Genomic DNA, 20899 nt, shown 5'->3' with positions numbered 1-20899 from the left:
GGAAGGCTTCATGGAGGAGCTGAGTTTTCAAGAACAAGACAGACCCGGCCAAGTGAAGATCAGGGAGGAAGGAGACTTTGAAGAACCAAAGACTGGCCTGAGGTGTTTCAGGAGGAAAGGAGGCCAGTGGAGTGGACATTCATGCACCAGGTTATGGACCCAGGCCTGGATGTCTCTGTGGGGTCTGGACACCAGGAAAGTCGAGGGTATTTCAGACGGCTCCTTTAATTCTGCAAAGACAAAGGTGCCAAGGCCTTAGCTGTGGCGCAGCCCTTGCTGTGGGAACTGTCCCGAGCTCCCGTGGGCATCTCAGACCTTCACTGCAGAGAGGAGGTGGGTGGGGGGCAGGGGGAACGGGGGACATGCCACCAGCACCAGAGGCAGCACCTGGGATGCATAGATCTGCGTGCGTCCTACAGAGGAACCTGGTGCAAGCCGCTTCTATGCATCCTCAGCCCCACGGGACCGTGAAGGGCTTAATAAAACATCTCAATTTGGATTTAATAGGATATCTACTGTGTGCTAAAAACAGCAAAATTGCTATATATTAATGACATAATTATTAGAATTTAACACCTGGGCAGTGGAGGCTACACGAAGAGTGAGGAAGTTCCCTAGAATACTGTTTTAATAATTATGTTATTTAATTATTTACACATTTGAATTAAAATTCAATAAGAGCCAGATTAAACCTTAACATAATAAATTAAATGTGGAACTCTATCCAAAAAGCATGGCTCAGGGAGTCTCTGCCTTTTTCCAAACATAATCTAACCACTTCTTGATCCTTCTAGATTCAGACCGCAAAAGGCAGCAGAGACATCACATCCATCAATGTGGAAATAAGCTGATGGCCTTTTTTAAGGAATCTTGGACTCTTAGCAGGTCTCAGACTCACCCCAGACCTTTGGCTGTGTGATCCCAGCTGCTAACAGAATAGTTCTGCCACCCTGCTGGCCCCTTGTCATCTCATCAGCTTGTCTAAAACAGAATCACACTAATGTTCTCCCCCAAAGACGTTATTCATATAACATAAGGGATCTGCCAGCTCAGCCATCCAGCTGCTGTTGAACAAAATGGCCTTCATTTGACTCCGTGTTCCTGAATCCCCCATCCAGGCACCATCAGGCACCCGCAGCTTGTCCTCGGCTTTGCTCTCAAACCCATCCTTTTCTTTCCACCCTTACGGAGCCCACAGTTTAACCCAGGCTTTGAACATCACTCTCCGAAATCCAGTGTCTGTCTACCCATTCCCTCTGACACACTGTTACAAGCTTATTTTGCTTAAAGTATATTAATATATTTGTATATTCACTATATATTTATGTATAGTATTTCCTTTTTTAAACAATTTCAAATGCTTGCCATTGCCTATAGGATAGAGTTAAAACCCAGGAAGGACCTGGCCATTCAGGCTGGTCTGTAATCCGGCTCTAGTTTACCTCATTGACCTTGTATCCCATTCTTCCTCGAGTCGGTTAGAATTTATCAACCTTCCATTCTGTGTTGACGTGACATATGTGTCTGCCAAGCACACAATATACGAAAACTCACTTACTGCATACTTCGCATCGCTTAGAGGCTCTGTAAGTGCATTTCATAAACTTACCCCTAAATCCTCAGAGGGATCCGGTGAGATATGTGCAATTGGCTTCACGACCTGAGGACATGAGGCACAGAGAGGTGAGGTGACTGGGCCAAGGCTGCACAACTTGAACGTAGTAGAGCCAGGATCTGGACCACTGCTCTCCATCACCTCTGCTGCTGAGTAGACTTTGTATCCTCACACGCATCCTGGATTTCTGCCTTCCCAACCGTGCCCGTGCACTTCTGTCCCACTTGAAGCAGCTTCACTTGCTCTGCAGACATGACCGTTTCTCTTTTGTTGGTACCCGAACTAGACTCTGTAGCCCAGGAGAAGCTGTGCCGACACCCACACTCTTACTAACTCACAGAGTGCAATGTCTGTACCAACCTTTTAGCATCCAATCCCACACAACCCTGTGACGCGGTGGGACGTATATATGCACTGTTTCCCCAAACAGATTGTAAGTTCATGGAGGGCCAAGAAAATGTGTGCATTGCTGCACGTCATGGACATACCTAAGCCACAGTGTGTATATAGTAGGTGCTCACTCAGGGCTTGAGTGACTTTTGGCCATGTCTCCTCCAGTAGCTATCCTTCCATTAATAATTATGCCTGGCCACCGAAAGTCTTACTAATAGTATTTTTCTAACATCACCTGCTTTGCCCAAAATGCCTTTCCTCCTCAGAACTGATTCATTTTTGCTTGTCTTCTGGGGATTAGCTTAGGTGTCTCATATCCAAGGAGCCTTCCATGACATGCATCTCCAGGCTGGCTAATGTGTCTCTCCTCTGCATTTCCTCAACACCTTATCTGTCCTTCTGTGTCACAGTGCACTAAAGGGGCTTGCTTCTGCTCCTGTCTTTGCATCTCTAGACTGTGGACTCCTTGAGGGTAAACACTGTGTCTTTTAGATGTCTTGCCCCTTAGGGCTAAGCACGACACTGGTATAAGGAAGTGCTCAGTGAGTATTGATGAATGAAAGAATGAATGAACGTGTGAGTGAATCAGTGAAAACAAAGCAATCCTAGTGTGTTTGCAACCACCTGCATGATGAGATGAGATAAGACGCAGGAGGTATCCATGGAAACAATATAAAAATGTAAGTAGCCCTACCTCAGTGGGTCAGAATTTTCTTACGAACATGGATTAGCTAAGACCATAGTGCATCCTTGTCAGTTCACTTTCATTTTAAATACTGACAACATGTTAGACGTTGCCACCTGGAAGATGATACTTCTAACCGCCTAGCATCTTTGGCACTGTGCCAGTTTGGTTCTGGTGATTGGGGTTGCACCTCTGGTCAAACCGTCTCAGCTCTATGCCACGAATGGTCTACCTTTCAAAGTCATCTGGAGGCAATTTGCCACCTTCAAGCTACACCCTGAGGCAGGATTGAAAGGCCAAGCATTTCACCAACTGCCACTTCGTGAGTTGGACACGTTCCAGTTGTTAGTGGAGGGAGACAATTCTAGATGATTCTTCCAAGCATGAGGTGTGATGGTCTCATTTTATATACTTACTGTGCCAACAGCTTGGCCCAGACTACCTTCTCTTCTACTTGGGGACTGTCCATTGTTCTCTAGTGTATGATTAGCAGATTAGCTATCATGTAAGAAGCCAGGAAAATGAACTCCCAGGAAGCCCTTCCAAAGCAAGAGTAATTCATTACCCTGCCTGATTTCCACTTAAAATGTACTTTGAGCACACTTCCAGCTACAAACCCTAAATCACCCTGTGTTCACAAAGTCCATCATTTTTTTTATTTTATTGCATGGCATTTTTGTGACATAATCCCTCACAGAGCATCTCAGAGTGCTTTACAGATCAGTAAATTACTTACCTGCAGAGTCAAAGCGATGTCTGCAAGGCCAGCACAGCCATTCTGCAGGCAGCCTGTCCTCTGGGAAACAGGCAAGGCTGTGTGAGTGCCAAGGGTGGGCAGGATCAGGGCCAGGCGAATGTATGGCTTGGGGGTGAGGTGGGGTTCAAGAAGTGCAAGTCCCAGTTAAAGCTCTGCGAATAAAATACATCAAATTTAAATGATTCTAGAACTTAGAGAGCTTACAAATTTGGATCCTTCGGACAGTCAGCAAATCAAGTGTCCAGTCATTAACTCATCAAGTATCTTTCTCTCCTGGAAGGTTCAATCTAGCTTTTAAAATGATACAGCCATGAATCACAATATAATGTCTTAGAAGTCCCGCGTCTTAGAGCCAGCGGTCACTTCCCAGCCCTGGCCACATCAACCGTCCATTGTGTCTGTCCTGCCAAATATCCATGAGAATGCAGGTATGTATGTGTGCAAGGGCATACACACACTCGCACACACAGAACGTCACACCACAGTTGCCTCTCTACCTGAAGTTCCACGTGGATTTAAGACTAAAAATGATTAATTGGTGCTTGCTTTATGCAAGGGACCGTTTTGGAGACAGCAGAAAATAAAAAGATGAGCAAGGCTCTTGTCCAATATCTTATACTATGATAATTTATAGCCAAGGAGAAAGATGAGACAAGGTAACATAAGCCAGTTTATTTTAATGCCGTGGAGGAGGCTACAGAGTCTCCAAGCAGGAGAAGCCACATCCCCTTGGACGTCACCTGGAAGACCTCGTGGAAGGGGTGGCAGCTCAACCTTGAATGAGGTTGAATGCTTCCAGTAGGTCTAGACAGTTGGAGAAAGAGGCGAAGGGGCCAAAACCAGTAGCAAGGGCTTGGGGCTCAGAAACCAAAGTCCAGTTCATTCTTGCTAATGAGCGTTCCTGGTTGGGTGCAGTGTGGAAACAGATGGGAAGTCAATTTTCAGGAGAAGGAGGGAAAGGAGCAAAGGCTGAGAGCAGCTATCTGCACGACACGCTCCTTTCTGGAGGAAAAAATCCAACACCATCAGGAGTGAGTGATGAATGGATCCAGGAGAGGAAAGACCAGCACGGAAAGTTCCAGCCAGTCTGATTTTCCTGTGAGGGTTGCCCCGTGACCTTGGTCCCATCCAGGGAATAAGGGCGATGGTCAGCTTGCCTGGGGTCTCCTGCAGGCCAGATGGCAGTGTGTCCTGGGGATAATGGGTCCTGGACTAGCACACGGGGGTGGCTCAGAAGCATGCCGATGCAAGGAGGCAGCCTGACCTGAAGACGCCTCATAGAACCGGACATGGGCCCTTAACCTGTAAAGAGCTAGTGTGCCAAAACCAGTGTGAGTAGAACTGAAATGACTGTGTTAACGGCCCGGTTCTGAGGTTGTCGCAGACATGTAGCCAGGTGGGGAGGTGGCTCCCATGAACAGCCATTATAATTCCATCCTATAAATATGTGTTGCATTTTATACTATGGATATAAATGTAAGTAAGACCTGGCTCAAGCCATCAAAAAAGCTCATGGTCTAGGGGGTGAGGGATGCTACGCAAATAACTACAGCACAGTGGGATAAGGGCCAAGAATTGGGAGTTTGGGGGGGCTGCCCAATAAAAGACACCCTTACTTTATAAACCCACTGGCAGACGAGACAAATGAGTAGTCATTTCATGGTCAAGCATCACATTCGCGAGTGGTAAAGATGATACTGGAGAATTGGGCTTAGATATGCAGCAGCAATGAGCTTCCACCTCTGAGCCCCAGAATGAGACAGATGTACACAGCTGGCCGTGCTCATCCCCGTGGGATGCTGTCCTGTAAAACATAAATGAGAAAGGGCACGACATAATGTTAACTTCCTAAGGAAACCCTGGCTGCAAAACGAAAGACTAAACAAAGTTGGGGGATTCTGTCCCCAGATCTACAGTTGGGATGAACCTCTTCATCCTTTGGGGGGATTAATCTAAGACACAGAGAGAGAAAGAGGCCAAGTCTGTCACGTCTGATTGACCCCCCCTCAGGTGCGTGTAACATATCTGGGTGCAGGATCTTTGAGTTGTGCAGGAGGCCAGAGGGAGTAGGGGTAGGGAAAGCTGCGACAAAGTGGCATATGATTTGGGTCTAAAAGGATGACTGGGAGTTTCCCAGGAAGGACAGAAGGAAGAATATAGATCCCAAATGCAGGCTGACCAGGAAGGACATGATGAGTTGGGGGTGACAACAGGGCAAGTGGAGGTGGAATCGCCAGGAATGTCAGTGGAAACAGGTTCGGGCTTGATTCCGAAGGGCCTGGTTTGCTTGGGTGAGGGGCTTCGGTGTCTTCAGGTGGGCAGTAGGAATGGTTGGAGGTGTTCAGGCAGAGACGCAATATGATCAGAAGTGCATCATATAAAGATGGCCGTGACGCGGTGTGGAGCCGGGGCGGGCGGACCGTGTGGGTGAGAGTGGAGACCGGAAGAGGGCGGGGGGCTAGAACAGGTCCTGTGGGGCTGCAGTGGAACCGTCCCTTTCAGACCCTCTGCCGTTGCGTGTACGTAGGAGGAAATAGCAGCTGACGTCGAGGTGAGACGTTTCTTTCACGTGTAAGGTGACTCCTCTGATTCCTCGTGCTCGACTCTATAGCCCCAGTATTGCCATCCCTGGGTTATTCTGCCAACTACCACTTGAAGACAACAAAGAAATGTTTCAGCAGGATTTTAATTTTCCTTCTACCTGTATTGTCTCCACAGTATCTCCCAAAATTGTAGAGATTTCTTCTGATATCTCCATCAACGAAGGCAACAATGTCAGCCTCACCTGCATAGCAACGGGTCGACCGGAGCCGACGGTTACTTGGAGACACATCTCCCCCAAAGGTGAGAGAAGCAGTTTGGTGTATCGTGTCGTGAGAGGAAGTGGGAGAATCGTTGGCCTTGGCAGGACGTTATGACGCCGGTGACTTGGTGTCAAGTGTTCCCCATTCTTGGTGGCCTGATAACAAGTTGCTCATGGCTCCGCAGAGAATATCGGTGTTCTCAGTGCAAGACAGGCACGTGCTCTGAGATTTCAGAAATCACACTGGAGGATGTCTCCAGTCCCTGGGAAATTAATCCTAGTTGTTTCTGGGTGAAGTGGTGGTAAGCTGTTCTGGGCGACTTTCCTGGTCACGTTTGGCGATGGAGGAGTGTGCTCGGTGTTGGTGGCATTGTTCAGCTGGCTGTTTTGTGAGAGAGAGAAGACACAAACACACAATGATGGATGAGGGTTTGGGATGGCCGTATGCCTACAAGGAAGAGTTCCACGTCGGTGCTGCTTCAACAGTGCCAAATATCTGGTCGCTAGGCCATTAGTCCTTCTGTGGTTTTCTTGTTGCTTTACTCTGATTAATCCTAGATAACAAGTACAACTTAGTGTGTGACTGAATTGCAAAATTCACTTTGTCTAAACGTCTAGACGTTTTGCAGACCGGGCTAAGTGTTGTTTTGTGCTTTCACGGATTGAACGTTAAACTTTTAGAATTTAAGGCAACATGCCATTTATTATTAAGCTAGCTTTTATGCGAGCTGCATTACATTAGTTCTAAAACGTCTATTGAGTGTTTATATAGCAATAAACCACAACAGACAAGTCCCTGCTCTCATGAGCTCACGTTGTCATGAGATGAGTAACCAAAATAATAATGTTAATAGTATGTGGTGATAAGGATGAGAAAATAGAGCAGGATACATTGACAGGAGGACAAGAGGTTTGGTCAGGAAAGGCCTTCGACAAGGGGACATTTGAGCAGAGACCTGAAAAAGATCCTTAATTTCACTGCTTATATCTGGCTAACATAGAATATATTTATGTACGTATGTATATATATGTGTATGTGTGTGTGTATGCTTGTATGTATGTATGAAGGTAAGTGCATTGCTGGGTCACGCAGGTTTAAGGAGGCTAAAGAAGAGACACACACTGCTATAAAATAGATAAACAACAAGGACCTACTGTAGAGCACAGGGAACTGTATTCAATATCTTGTAATAAACTCTAAGGGAAGAGAATCCAAAAAAGAATATATATATATACATATATAGAGAGAGAACTGAGTCACTTTGTTGTATACCCGAAACTAACACAATATTTTAAATCAACTAGATTTCAATAAAAATAAAGATGCTAAAGTCGCCACCAGCGTGGTTTGCTGGGTGTTTCAGGCTGAGTCCCCCTAAAGCAGACCCTGAGAAGGTGATTGGCAAACAAGAAGTTTATTGGAGGTGCCCTTGGGATCAAGCCTGTGGAAGGGGAGGGAGGGAGGCGGGGTCAGGCCGAGGGAGAGGTTGAGTTGCCATGATGACCAGGGAAGCATCTCTACTAGCCCTGTGGGGCATTCTGAAGATAGGATGAATTGTCCTCTCTTGAGGTTATGGGGGTGGCCTTTTATGCCAGCACAGCGGTCGAGGTCAGGGAATTCGGGTTGTCCCCAGAAGAGCTGTGACCTAGGCCAGGCATCTCTCTTCGTATGAGACGGTCCCCATGAGGGGCTGCAGCCGAGGGCTGTCTGTCCACCCCCTGGGGCAGGCATCCTTCATTCCTGAAGAAGGCAGTGCATCACAGGTTTACTACACCTGGACATTAAAAAAAAAATCAGTTGAAGACTATGCATGGGCCCCAGAAACCAAATTCCCTCTCTCAGGGTGACAGTTAGCCCTATGGAGGTTTTCAGAAAAGGGATGAGGTTTTCATTGTGTTTGGCCTGAAACGCTGGGAGCTGTCCCTAGCCACCGCTCCTGACACTACCACCATGAGCAAAGGAATCAGAGAGATGCTGGAATTTCTGCCAATCTCTTGACTGGAAATGATCTTGGAAATGATCTCACATGTGGACTGGCCCACACTCTGGGAGGAGGCTTCACTGTGCATGAAGTTGTTAGTGATGGAACGTGGCCCTGGGGCACATCCCAGGGTGAGGCACCCAGATGGACAGACTTTCTGGCCCATGGTGCACGCCGTTCATCACTGCTTAATACCGGAACCTCAGTGCCACTGGACTCCAGGGCCGTCTGTGCCATTAGCATACGCAAACATTCATCATCCCAGGTACATGGACTTTCCTTCTGGCAGGTGGTACCGCCCCCTCCATCCTGCAAGTCCCCTCTGTCTCCTGCTTGATGTCTTTTCTCATCCCTCCTCTGGTCCTGCAGCTCTTCGTCCTTTTCTGGGTGCCTCGCCTTTCCTTTTCCTCTCCTCTCCTTTCCTCTTCTCTCCTCTCCTTTCCTCTCTTCCCCCGCCCCTCCCCTCTCTTTTTTTTTCTTCTTTCCCTTCTCCTCTGTACAGCTCCTCTTTTTGTCTTGTCCTTTCATGCTTTCTGTTTTTGTTCTCCGCCTTCCTATCTCTCACAGCCTCCTACACAGCCTCCTTCTGTTTCATCCCACATTGCCATTTCTTTCTTCTCTCTCTTCTCCTCACAAGCACTTTTGTCTTCCCTCTGCACTGGCACCCTCTCCATTCCTCTTGCTGAGGTTCTCACCACTGTGCCCTAGCACCCTTCCCTCCCTCCTGGCCATCCAGCCGCCTCATTTCCCCAGGGGACTGGACCTGATGCTTCCATTTTACGGGGGTTTTAGCTGCTATGGAAACAGAAGATGGATCAAGGGGAGAGGAGAAGGATAATCAGAATCTACCTGTGGATCAGAGTAATTTAGACGAGCAGCTTTTCCCAGATCTGTGGTCTGGATTAGCTAACCCAGATTCAAACTGATGCGACATGCCACATGGTAACTGATCACCCCGGGGCTCACGGGGTGCCGCTTCCTTGGTGACTGATTATTTGGAGATCAGAGCTGTCATCGGGCTGCTGCCCAGCCCAAACTGGAGCTGGAGACCCTCAGCAGCTAGGCCTTCATCTTGCCCCACTAAATATCTCCAAAAGACTGCTTATTTTAAATAACGTAGGGACAAGATGTGGGTTCCTTGGAGAAAAAGATACGCTACACCTGATAGAAGGCTCCAGAGGCAGAGAGCTGCTGTCACCCTTGCTCCCACTGTGTGTGGGCAGATCACATTTCAATCAAGGTCATTCTTATGCTTATACCCATTAAACCCCCGATGGAGGGCTGACCCTGGCCAAGCACTTTGGGCCACCTTGATGGCTTCACTGCATGTTCTCTCCAGACTGGTCTGTTTGTTCTGTGCATTTCTGAAAACTCCTAGTTTCCTCTATCACAACTTATATGGGGCTGCAGTAAGCTGATATAAATCTCTTCCTTTTTTAAAAAAAATTTTTCGAGGTAACATTGGTTTATAACACATCGGGTTGGCCAAAAATGTGTTCAGGTTTTCCGTAAGATGGTACAGGAAAACCCGAACGAACTTTCTGGCCAACCCAATACAAGTTCCGTGTATTACATTTTGACTTCTGTATGCCCTACAGCGAGCTTACCACCAAAAGGCTAGTTTTCCATCCATCACCATACAGTTGACCCCTGCACCCATTTCACTACCTCCCCTGACTCCACTTCCCCTCTGGTAACCATTACTCTGTTCTCTATATCTGTGTTTGTTTTTCTTTGGTTTGTTTTGCACATTTGTTTTGTTTTCATATATTCCCCATATAAATGAGCTCGTATGGTATTTGTCTTTCTCTGTCTGACTTACTTCACTTAGCATAAGGTCCCAGCCTTGACTCCTTTTATGTGGAAAAGTAATAAAGCAATGTTAACCACCATTGTATCAGTAGTGGTTCATCCATCCAGATATACAGAAACTGGGAGTGATCTTATGGTGGGAGGGGTGTTGGGGGTCTTTCTCAGAAGATGCCTACCTGGCACTTGACATCAGGTGGAGAAAATGTCAGTTGTACTTATCCAAGATAGAGAGGGAGGTAAGACCTCCCAAGCTACCTCTTGGCATTGCTGTTGATCATGAGAAGTGGTATCTCACCTGTTATTACCGGTTATATGTCTTTTTAGCTCCCTTCATGAACTTATAGCTCCCAGGAGTTCAAGGAGAAGGTGTACTAGCTTTGTAGAGATACCTGCCCTCATGGTGCATACCTGTTTTGAAGGGTACAGGTGTCGCTTGTACCTGCACAGGCCTTGGTCTTTTCAAGAGGAAGAGCCACGTCACTTCCTCACACGGGAATGCCGCCTGGAACTGCACGAATGTTCTAATGGCCCCTCACCGAATCCCGCCTGTTAGCCTGCTGCTCCGGGCACTGAAGGACCGTCAGTGGTCCCCAGGGTCCCTTAGACACAACTCTCACTCATGACTCTGCATCTTGTCTTGTCTTTTCCTTGTCTAGGCATGCAAGAATTTATATTGTCATAGCCCTTAAGCTTGAGTCTTTCTATTCAAAAGAATGCCTTTAATGCTCTGTATTCCTCTGAGTCTTCTGACAGATAAACTCTCTCTTTCAATGTATTCTAAAGGCTCTTCAAGACTTCACACTTCATAAAAAAGTTATTCTCAAAGGCCAATTTTCATGTCTCCAGTTTCTGTTGGACTGTCAGAGCTTTAGAGAGAAGGCTGAGGTTCCTGTATTTCCGCATCCCTGGGAGCCGACCGCAAAACCCAGATGAAGGCCTGAGTCCAGCCACCGCTGCATGGGCTTCACTGTGCATACGGGGTCGTGGCTCACCGAGTGTCCTAATGGGGCTGCCCTCTCGGCTACACCTGCCTCACCCTTTATCCCATCAGACAAAACACTGAAGATACCAATAACAATCTCACCAAGGCTGCTGAGAGAACACCTCCTACCTGGGTATTGGCGGGGGGCTCAGGAGGTTCCAGTGATCTGTCCGAAGAGATGTCCTGATTCCTGATTCATCAGTTGAGACCAGAGCCTGTGTCTCTCTTTTCTTGGCTTCTTCACCTCCTAGCACAATACCCAGCACCTAGAAAGCTTCTAAGGAGTATGTGTTGATTCCGTGAACAGCCCTTGTGTTTGCTGGTGCCCCAAAGGGGATGGCCGTTCTCCTAATTCGAAGATTCCATCCCCATCCTTGAGGAATTCTTGTCCACTTTGATGTTGTGGTCCAGACCTGGTGTGTCTCCTGCTGAAGTCTCTGCTGGTAAGTCTCCAGGAAATTTTCTCTGGTCTTGAAGCCTTCCCCGAAGTCCGTCTGGTGGGGAAGCTGCTGTGCCAGGGCTGGACTTCTCCTTGAAGAAGTGACTCCTTTTCAAGTTCTCTTTTGCAAGGGTCAGAGTGGCTCACGAGCATCGTTGAAGTTGGGTCTTGCGTGAGCTGCCTTCTGCCCTCATCGCCGCCTCACCATGGTGCTCTCGTGATGTCGGTGCTTCTCTGATGTGTAGTTCACCCGGCTCTTCCAGGGCACCTGATCCTCTTGCTGGCTTACTCATCCCAACCCTACCTGTGCCTAAACCCGCAGTGGCTCCCAACAGTTCCATAAATCAATCCTGGATGTTCCCAGAGAGAGTGAATTCAATAATACATGAAAACTTGCTGCTCCTCATGGGTTAAACAAAGCTTAATACAAAGAAAGAAATCAGTACCCAAAAAAAGAGACATATCGTTTACAGATTTCTCCCCTCCATCCCCAGTGTGCGAATCGAGGTTCGGGTAGAGATGGATTGTTTCTTCCCAGGGCCACACAGAGACCCGGGGTGAGAGTGCACAATTAGAAGAAAGCTGTATGTCCATTGGGCTGTACACCACGCCCTAGCTGTGGAAGCCTTCTCTTCCCACGGCACGGGGTGGGCGCTTCTGCATGCCTTCCACACCTCTGTCCGCAGGACTGGGCAACCTGCCTCGGCTGCCAGTCTCCCCGCTCCCACCTCAGCTCTCCTGCTGGAGTTGAAGGGCCCAGGGCCCAGGGAGCAGTCCGCTGCCCTGCCTCATGCCTCCCAGAGCCTTCAAAGGCACCAGCTGGTGAGGACAGAGTGACCCTCGGATGGGTGCCCTTCTCCTCTCGCCAGTGTTCTGAGCGCTCCCCGCCCACCTATTTCCCATTTGTCAGCACTGACAGGCCCTCCTCCCCAGCTAAGCAGGACACAGAAGCACTAATTGGCACTGGGGGTATCACAGCTTGAGTTCAACCAGAGCTGGCAGGTGCCGCGACTCCGGTGACAGCTCTGCGGAAGAGTGTCAGGCGTGGAACTCTGGCGTGCCACTGGCTGACATGGCACCCTGGCACTAATGAGCAGCCTGTCAGCACCAGCGTCAGGGGCCCCGTGTGGCACAGCAATCATTAGGATGGCAGACGAGAAAATCGTCTCCAGCAAAGAGGCACCGGGGATGGGAGGGAAGGAGGACAAAATGGAACTAAAGGCTTCACCTCATCCACCCCTGATGTTCACCACCCAGCAGCAGGGAACCAAAAAAAAAACCAAAAAACAGGAAAGACAAAGATCCTTATGAAAGCTCTCTATCTGTGCCAACTCTGGACAACGCTTGGAGTCTCATTTTAGTGGATGCCCTGTAATTAATGATACAGGCGATACATCTTTTCTGCCATAAGCCAAGGGGGAACTCAATGACTGAATTATCTCTCCAGTCATGGCCAAGGTGTTGTGAAGCCAGGAATTAGCCTCAGTTCCCAAGAAACAAGGGCCTGAAGGGAAAGGAGGCCTTGAGATCTGTGATTCTTTGCTCCCTGTCAGGGAGTCTCCCTGGAGGGGGCACCTGCTAAACTACCAGCTGCCCACCTGTCTTCTGCTAGAATATTAGAGTCCAAGAGATACAGTTAAGAGAAGGATCCTTCCCTGTGGAGGCTCCTCCCACAGGGGGGCATGGGTGGTGACCAGCATGTCTGCCCTCTCCACCTGCTTCCTGAGGACAGGTGAGAATGGTCCAGCTGGTCCTTTCTGCTGAGCTGTTTGGAATGTCTGGCCCTTCTCTGAGGCCCTGGTCACCTGCAGTGAGTGATTCCCTTTCGTAGCTGGAGGTGACCTGCCCAAAACAGGTGGGTTTGAAATCAGGTCCAGCTGGATTTGGATTCCCTTGCACTGTCACTGCCTGGGTCACGCTGGGGCAGCAGTAAGCCTCTCTGAAGATAACGCTTCTTTCTTGATTTTGTTCTTGCTTCTTGTCACGGCACCTTGAGTTTCCGTGATCCGGCCCTTGACCCCAAGACCCCCCGCACTGCAGTCACGGTGGCAGCTTGAGGCTCACCACCTATTTGGCGTCTCCTCTTTGGACTCACTTCCACTCTCCTTAGACCATCTTCCCGCGGCTTTTGGAGAGAGTCCACTTTTGTTGTAAGACCAGGCTCAGATGCTACCCGTTTGAGAGCCTCTGATGACTTTTCTTCAGTCGGAGTGCCTCGGCCCTTCCCGAGACGTCACAGCGCTCTGCACGGCAGTGATGCTCGCACTTACCTGCAGCTCCAGAGACCCCCCACTACCCCCCACCCCGGTGTCCAGGGGAGCAGTAACAGGCCCCTCGTGGTCGTATTTCATCACCAGTGCTGAGCGCAGCACGAGACAGTGACAGGCCCTTTTGGGGATCGTTGAAAGAAGTGTCCAATAGTGTAGGTACAGTATGTTTCTTCCCTTTTTAAATTTGAGTCTTTCTGGCACATAATTTAAAACAAAATCAGTTTTAGTGAGGAAAGGGGTAAGAGCCGGGAGCTTCATCTCCGCATCATCATATATTTCCCAAACCAGTCAAAGGAATTCGTAAGCAAAGCCTCTCCCCCAACCGTTGCCTCCCTGGTTGACCCCATGACTGAGCTTCAGACTCTTCATCTGCAAAAGACGGATAACCAGGCCGTGTCAGGGTAGATTGGCGGGATGAGTCACGCTTCCCGATGCAGAGTGCCCGGCCAGCAACACACAGTAGGCGCCCAACCCCGGTACTTCCCAGCACCCAGCCAGCCCGTTGCCCTTCTTTCCCACCCAGGAGACAAGAACAAAAGGGAGGAAATGAACATTTGTTCCTCTGAAAAGTTTGAATCCTTACAAAAGCCCAAGCTCAGTCAATTGCCAGGAAGAGTCAGCACCCCCGACCCCCATGATTTTCTGATTAACGCAGGTGCTCGATTAAAATTCCCCAGGTACCCCCAGTGGCTGTCCCAGGAGGGACAAGGAATCGCTACTGTGAAAGATATGGTCACTGATGGTGGGAGAAAAGAAAATAATTGCATCGTAACGGAAAGTGGCAGATCTCCTCTCCCTAGGAACAGGGGAGCATTCGGTATTAGGTCCAACCCGTACAGAGAAAGCTATTTCTTACGATGGAGATAAACCAGTGGTCCAACCTCAATACGAGGCAAAGTGATCCAGAAACTCATTAAGTAAATGGTTTAAACACAGACCGAGGTGGCGAAGAAAAAGGTAGAGTGAGACGTTTATAGATCACTCTTCTAACTCCGCAATTTTCTTTAACTGTAACATTACGGTTAGATAGATACATTTAGGGTAAAATTTGCCAGTGTCAATAAGGTTTTTTGTAAGTTTAATATTTATGATCTGGTTTAAAGCAGTATTATAGCTGTGTGACTTCCTACTTCAAAGAAGAGGAAACTCATAAAAAGACCAGTGGGGAAATTAATGAGTTCCGTTTGCCTCAGTTGAGAACATATGAAGTCAAGCCTCAGTCTAGAAACCAAGGGCAGGAGTGCACACCACAGACGCTGTTTGTGGTTCTACCCAATTATTTAAAAACCCTTGAAAGATGTTGTGGTCTGCTGAGCGCAGGCACTGCTAACCGCGTCCTCCCCCACGCTCTCTTGAGTCTTGGGCTTTTTGTGCGGGTACTTGGTGACCGTTACCATGCAGAACTGTTCTGATGGAACAAGAAAGGAAACAGAAAAGCAAGGAGATTGTATTATCTTCCCCACCGAAGCCAACCAGCCCTGGCTCAGTTATTGTAAAGGCTGGTTAAAACGGCAGCCCCTCCAGGCCAGGAGACCCCCTCTCTCAGGAGCATCCATGACAGGCAGCTCTTTGGGGGGTACAGAAGGGCCTCAGCGGGGCCTCACCCTCCCACCATAGGCACGGTAACCTCCTCACTGAGGAACCCCTGTAGACCAGCTGAAGGCTTTGGGGTCCCACGGCCAGGTCCCACCAGGAGCTGCCAGAAGAGCTTGGAGACTGTTTCCAACCAGATTGTCCTGGCCACGAGGACTTCTCTGTGTAGCTCTGACTTTGCACCTCCTTTTCCGTCCTGAATCTTCCCTTGACCTGTGATGACGGCATTTTCCCTAGAGTCTCAATTGCAGAGTGGCTATTATCCAGTAATTACAGTAAGGATTTGTGGATGTTCAAAATGTGCTGGCCGTTCTTCTGAACATGCAGCCTACTTGTATGACTTCTTCTCAGCAGCGGTGTGAGACCGGTCCTGTGACGGGCCGCTTTACCAGTGAGGGGGCTGAGGCTTGGAGCGTCAGGCAAGTGGGCCGGGGTCACAAGGCTCCAAGTGGCAAAGCTGAAATCCCACCCCCAGCGACACTGTCTCCAGAAGGCATGTGCTTAACTGCTGTGCTGTATGGTACCGTTCTCTAAGGGTGGTCCCTGGACCAGCAGCATGGGCGTCACCTTGTTTGTACCCCAGATCCAGGATGGGACCCAGAAATCTGCGTTTTAGCAAATCCCCGGAGAACTGTGCTGCATGCTTAAGTTTGAGAACCACTGCTGTGGGGTATTCGCTCTGTGCCGGGCACTCTGCTTTCCATATCTCATATCACCTAATTCTCATAAACACCCTGACAAGTAGGCGTTATTTCCATTTTAGCAATGAAGAAATGGAGAGCTGAGAGGATAATTGGTCCACAGATTTTAAATGGCCAAGGTGAAATTCAAATCCAAGCTTCTCTGACTCCAAGTTTCACATTCTTTTTTTTTTAAACATCTTTATTGGAGTATAATTGCTTTACAGTGTGTTAATTTCTGCTATGTAACAAAGTGAATCAGTTATATATATACATATGTCCCCCATCCCCTCCTTCTTGAGTCTCCCTCCCACCCTCCCTATTCCAACTCTCTAGGTCATCGCAAAGCACGGAGCTGATCTCCCTGTGCTATGCAGCTGCTTCCCACTAGCTATCTATTTTACATTTGGTAGTGTATATAGGTCCATGCCACTCTCTCACTTCGTCCCAGCTTACCCTTCCCCCTCCCCGTGTCCTCAAGTCCATTCTCTACATCTGCGTCTTTATTCCTGTCCTGCCCCTAGGTTCTACAGATTTTTTTTTTTTTTAGATTCCATATATGTGCGTTAGCATATGGTATTTGTTTTTCTCTTTCTGACTGACTTCACTCTGTATGACAGACTCTAGGTCCATCCACCTCACTACCAATAACTCAATTTCATTTTTTATGGCTGAGTAATACTCCATTGTATACATGTGCCACACAAGATTCATATTCTTATCCCTGCTTCACTTCTCACCCATGGCTTCTTCTCCACCTCTGGGACACGGCTGCTCTCTGTTTCAGGCCTCCTGCCAGCCCAGGGCCTGTGGTCCTTGGACGTCCAGGTTTTCTTAGTGTTCTTACAAGTCTACCCACACTCTTGTCCAGACACTAGACTCCAGGCTGGGCTCTGTGCTGGGCCTGGGTGTTCCATTCTCCCCACAATCTCAGACTCCTTTCAGTGGGACTTTGCACGATACCTCTGAGCAAAGGATGTGTAGCCCCAGCACAGATGCCAACCACTCAGTTCTCCGGTGGGGCTTCTTCCTTCTGCGGAGCTGCCTGTGTGAACTTCACACTCTCTCCCCCTTCCCCGCGCCCCCTGGACCACAGAGCATGCGCGGCAATGAGGTAGCTGCTCTCTGACTTGATTTATGTCTGCCTCATGTTAAATACTACCATTCACTCACACAATGGTGTGTCTTGTGCTTTGGTTGTTATTATTAGGTGGTTTTACACATTAACGGCTTTAGATATGAAAAGAAATTGCTGGATTCCAGGCTATGTTTTTCATTATCTGACTCCATGGAGTTTCGCTCTGTGTCCTTGTGGTATTTGGCATACTTCGTCTTCCTAGGGGTGTAAAATGCTTGTCCTGCTGGAGCCAGGACAGTAGGAAAGCAACGAGCGGAATACCAATTCCCTTCTCGCAGATCCAGGGGCCGGCCTCCTCCTGACTGGGCTGTTCGTGCTTTCCAGATACTACTGCACAGTCAGCCAGCCTGTTCGTTGCCTGCGTATTTGGGGTGAGGATTAGGTAGCCCTTCCTTCCCTAGGAGGATCACCTTACCCCTTACATCTCTCCAACAGAGGTGGATTCGTCTATGCTAACCCCCTCTCCCAGCGCCCCCAAAACAAATCCCTCTTCTCTGAGAGTTCAAAGGAATGACTTTGGACTTAATCGTTCCTCCACAGTAGACTCAGGACTCCTCCTGTTTAACTGGTCTGCAACCAGGAGGCCTCGTGCTCCTTCGTTAATTCCCTGCATCACTGCATTGCCCTTTATGGAATGATTCACGGAGGTCACAGTGGTTGGAGATATTTGGCCAGTCATCTGCAATGATAGAGAAAGAAGAATGGCTTTCTCCCTCTGTTGATTTATTTCCTCTGTCACACATCGTCCCCGAAAAGGATTTAAGCAGAGAAGGTGACATGGATTCTGTGCCTGGGAAAACTCCTTGGCAAAACAATTTTCGTTGCTCCTACATTGATTCAGTTATTTACTCAATAATTGCTGTTGAGCACCTACTGCTATGCAGCTGTCTTAGACCGTGGAGATACAAGACAGGACAAAGCAGAAAAAACCCCTGGCCTCACGGAGCTTCTGTTCTACCGGGAGAGACAGAAAATAAGTCCAAGGATAAGTGAACCTGAGACTGCGTTATATGGTAACTACTGTGAAAACATTAACCGGATAAGAGGCAAAGAGATGATCAAGCATCCGTTTGGGGTTTGCAACCTTCCACAGAGTAGATAAGGATGGGTTTATTAAGAAGATACCCTATGAAAGTTGGGAGAGAAGGCGTCTGGATAATTCCAGCGGAGCATTCCTGGAAGGGCAAACTGTGAATCCGAGGCCCTCTGTCGTGTTCCAGGATTGTCGCGGAGACCATGTGGCTACAGGAGATTTATTCAGTACCTGCCGTCCTCTCAGTGGACTCTAAGCTTCCCGAAGGCAAGGAGCGTGCGTGCAGCTGTGCAGAGCGTGGAGTCTATCCAGTCTTAGACCTTCAATAAGTGTTTGTGTAACGAGTGAGTGAGTAGAGTGAGCACGGGCTTCTGGAGTGAGTAGTTGAGCATGCTGGGAAGTTGTAAGGTTCAAGTCAGAAACGGTGGTCCCTTCATCAGCGACTTCAGGTTCTAGAGAATGACGTGTCTCGTCCTGTGAAAGTGGTAGCAGAGGGCTCAGATGAAGGAACAGGTCCATGGAGAAGCAGGGTCCAGGTAAGCTGACAGATCACCAGAGGGAACACTGAAGACAGTCCAGGTAATGGCCCAGGTGGGTGACAAGTTGGGCTGTGATTCAGGTGTGAAAGCCCTCAAAGAATCATGGGCGGTTCAGGACACCAGTCCTTGGCAGCAGGTAGAGGAGAGGTACATGCCACATCGCCGGAGGGCAAGACCTTGGAAGAAGCAAGGTTTTCAACAAAAACGTGAGAGAGGAAAGGTTTTCAAACAACCTTGGGGAGTAAAGAAGGCCATCACCCCAACCTCCAATGCCAAAACCAACAACCCAGGAAGTGCTGATCTCAGAGAATAGCTGGGTTTTAATTAATAAAGGCAGGTCGGGGGACGCTCAGCCTGGAGCCTGAGTCTGGGGGAGCATTTTGCTTAAATAGTGGGTATTCCAGAGGCAGAGCCACGAGGCTTGGAAGGTCGGGAGACGTGAGGAATGACAGGTCTGCAGAGCATTGATGGTGAAGGAGGCGGTCATTGCTGCGTGGCACCCCCAGCAGTGAGGGATGTGAGGCTGCTTGGATTTAGCCCGTGGTCCCCAAGGGAAGGCAGGGAGGCACATCTCACAGGCTTCATCTGTAGCCTCAATCCCATTTCTTCCTGAGCCCGAAGGTGAGGTGGTGACAGAAGGTAGCTGTTGGCAAGGCCAAGCCTTCTTGTGTTCCAGAGCTAGGAGACTGACCTTTAGGGAGCTACTGAAAGGTCAAAGTCAGAGATCATGAGATGGCAGGAGTGGAGGATTAGTATGGAATTTAGAGATATGCAGGGGACCAGATTACCGGAAGTGGTGATGGCTTTAATGTGGGTGGGAGTGAGGGTAGGTACTAAGCCGAGCAGGGGCCCCGTATTTCTGATTTGGCCTCCCTCGTTGCCAGGTTTGGGGGACTAGGGATTATCTTTCTGGCTGTTCTCCCATGTGGCAATAGGTAGTATGTTAGGAATCAGCTGGTGTCTGATTTACTTCTGCCTGTTGATCCATGTGGGTTCGTTTCCTTTTCTCCAAAGATGATCTCATAACAACCCCAGACATATTTATTTATTTATTTCTAGAGAATCAGGATTTATTCGATTGAACAGAAATGATAGAGTACAACAGAGATATGATAAATAGGCAGAAATGCATCATCTTTGATTCAACAGATGTTTTTTGAGTACCCAAAACACGACAGTGCATTGCAGTGAACACAGCATTCAAGGCCTCTGTCCCACGGGACTGCCATGTGGGAGTAGGTGATATTCAATAAACAAATATGTGAGCCGATGTCAGGGAGAGATAGTATATGGAGAAAAAGAAGACAGAGACAGGGCAAAGAGTGATCCTGGTGCTCCTTTGGTTAGACTGTTGAAAGAAAGCCCGAGCAGAGACCTCGGGAGCTGAGTGAAGTGAGGCCGTGAACTGGTTGGACTAAGAAGGGGGCGTTCCAAGCAGAGGGACCTGTACGTTCCAAGGCCACGAGCTGCAGAGACCTTTGGTGTCTCTGTGCAACAGCAAGAATGTTGATGCAAAGAAGTGACATAGGATGGTGTGAAGAGAGTCAGGAGTCAGGTCATGTAGTGCCTTGAAAACCAAGGTAAGAACTTTGGCATTTGTTCCAATAAAAACACTGGCAAGTTTCAAGCAGGAGAGTGAACTGAGCGAATAAATGTTGTTAAAGGGTCACGTTTATGGTTTGAAGAGAAAGACAGGGGTAGAGGGGCGGGGGCGTAAGGGTAGCAGCTGGGATACCAGTTAGGATGCTGTTGCTTTAGTCCCTCAAGAAGTGATGGTGGGGTCCAAGATGGTAAGACCATGTTTAGTCTGGAATGTATTCTGCAAGCTGACAAGGTTTGCTGACTTCCTAGGTGGGCATTGTGAGTAAGAGTTAGGAGTCAAGGTGGATTCTAAGGTTTGTGACCTGTGCCGACTGGTGGCTGCTTCTATCAATTCCTGCCATCAGGAACTCCAAGAGGAGCGGGTTTGCAGAGGAAGAAAGGAGCTTGGTGCCTTAGGTACAGACGCTGAGTAGACAGTTGGCTGTGCAAGGATCCAGAAGCCAGAAAAATGAATCCAGGCGTCGTCAGCATGCAGATGGTGTCTGCATCCATGGGTCCGGCTCTCACCACCTACTGGGTGAAGATGGATAGAGGAGAGATCCGTGGACCGGGCCTCAGGGCTTTCCAATATTGAGG

At 48.6% G+C, this 20899-nt stretch overlaps 1 protein-coding gene across 4 annotated transcripts in view; it reads left to right on the top strand.

The window, feature by feature from the left end:
* NTM (neurotrimin) overlaps positions 1-20899 on the top strand; it is a 929065-nt gene that overhangs the window by 802517 nt on the left and 105649 nt on the right. For all 4 annotated transcript variants that reach the window (XM_065882596.1, XM_065882595.1, XM_065882594.1 and 1 more), the window contains one exon: positions 6169-6294. In XM_065882596.1, the coding sequence (XP_065738668.1) occupies positions 6169-6294 (126 nt within the window). The remainder of the gene's footprint in view (positions 1-6168; positions 6295-20899) is intronic.

Source organism: Phocoena phocoena, chromosome 8 (genome assembly GCF_963924675.1).
Source record: "Phocoena phocoena chromosome 8, mPhoPho1.1, whole genome shotgun sequence".
Taxonomy (NCBI): domain Eukaryota; kingdom Metazoa; phylum Chordata; class Mammalia; order Artiodactyla; family Phocoenidae; genus Phocoena; species Phocoena phocoena.
Note: the sequence above shows the minus strand (reverse complement) of the source record. Positions and strands in the feature narration are given on the sequence as shown.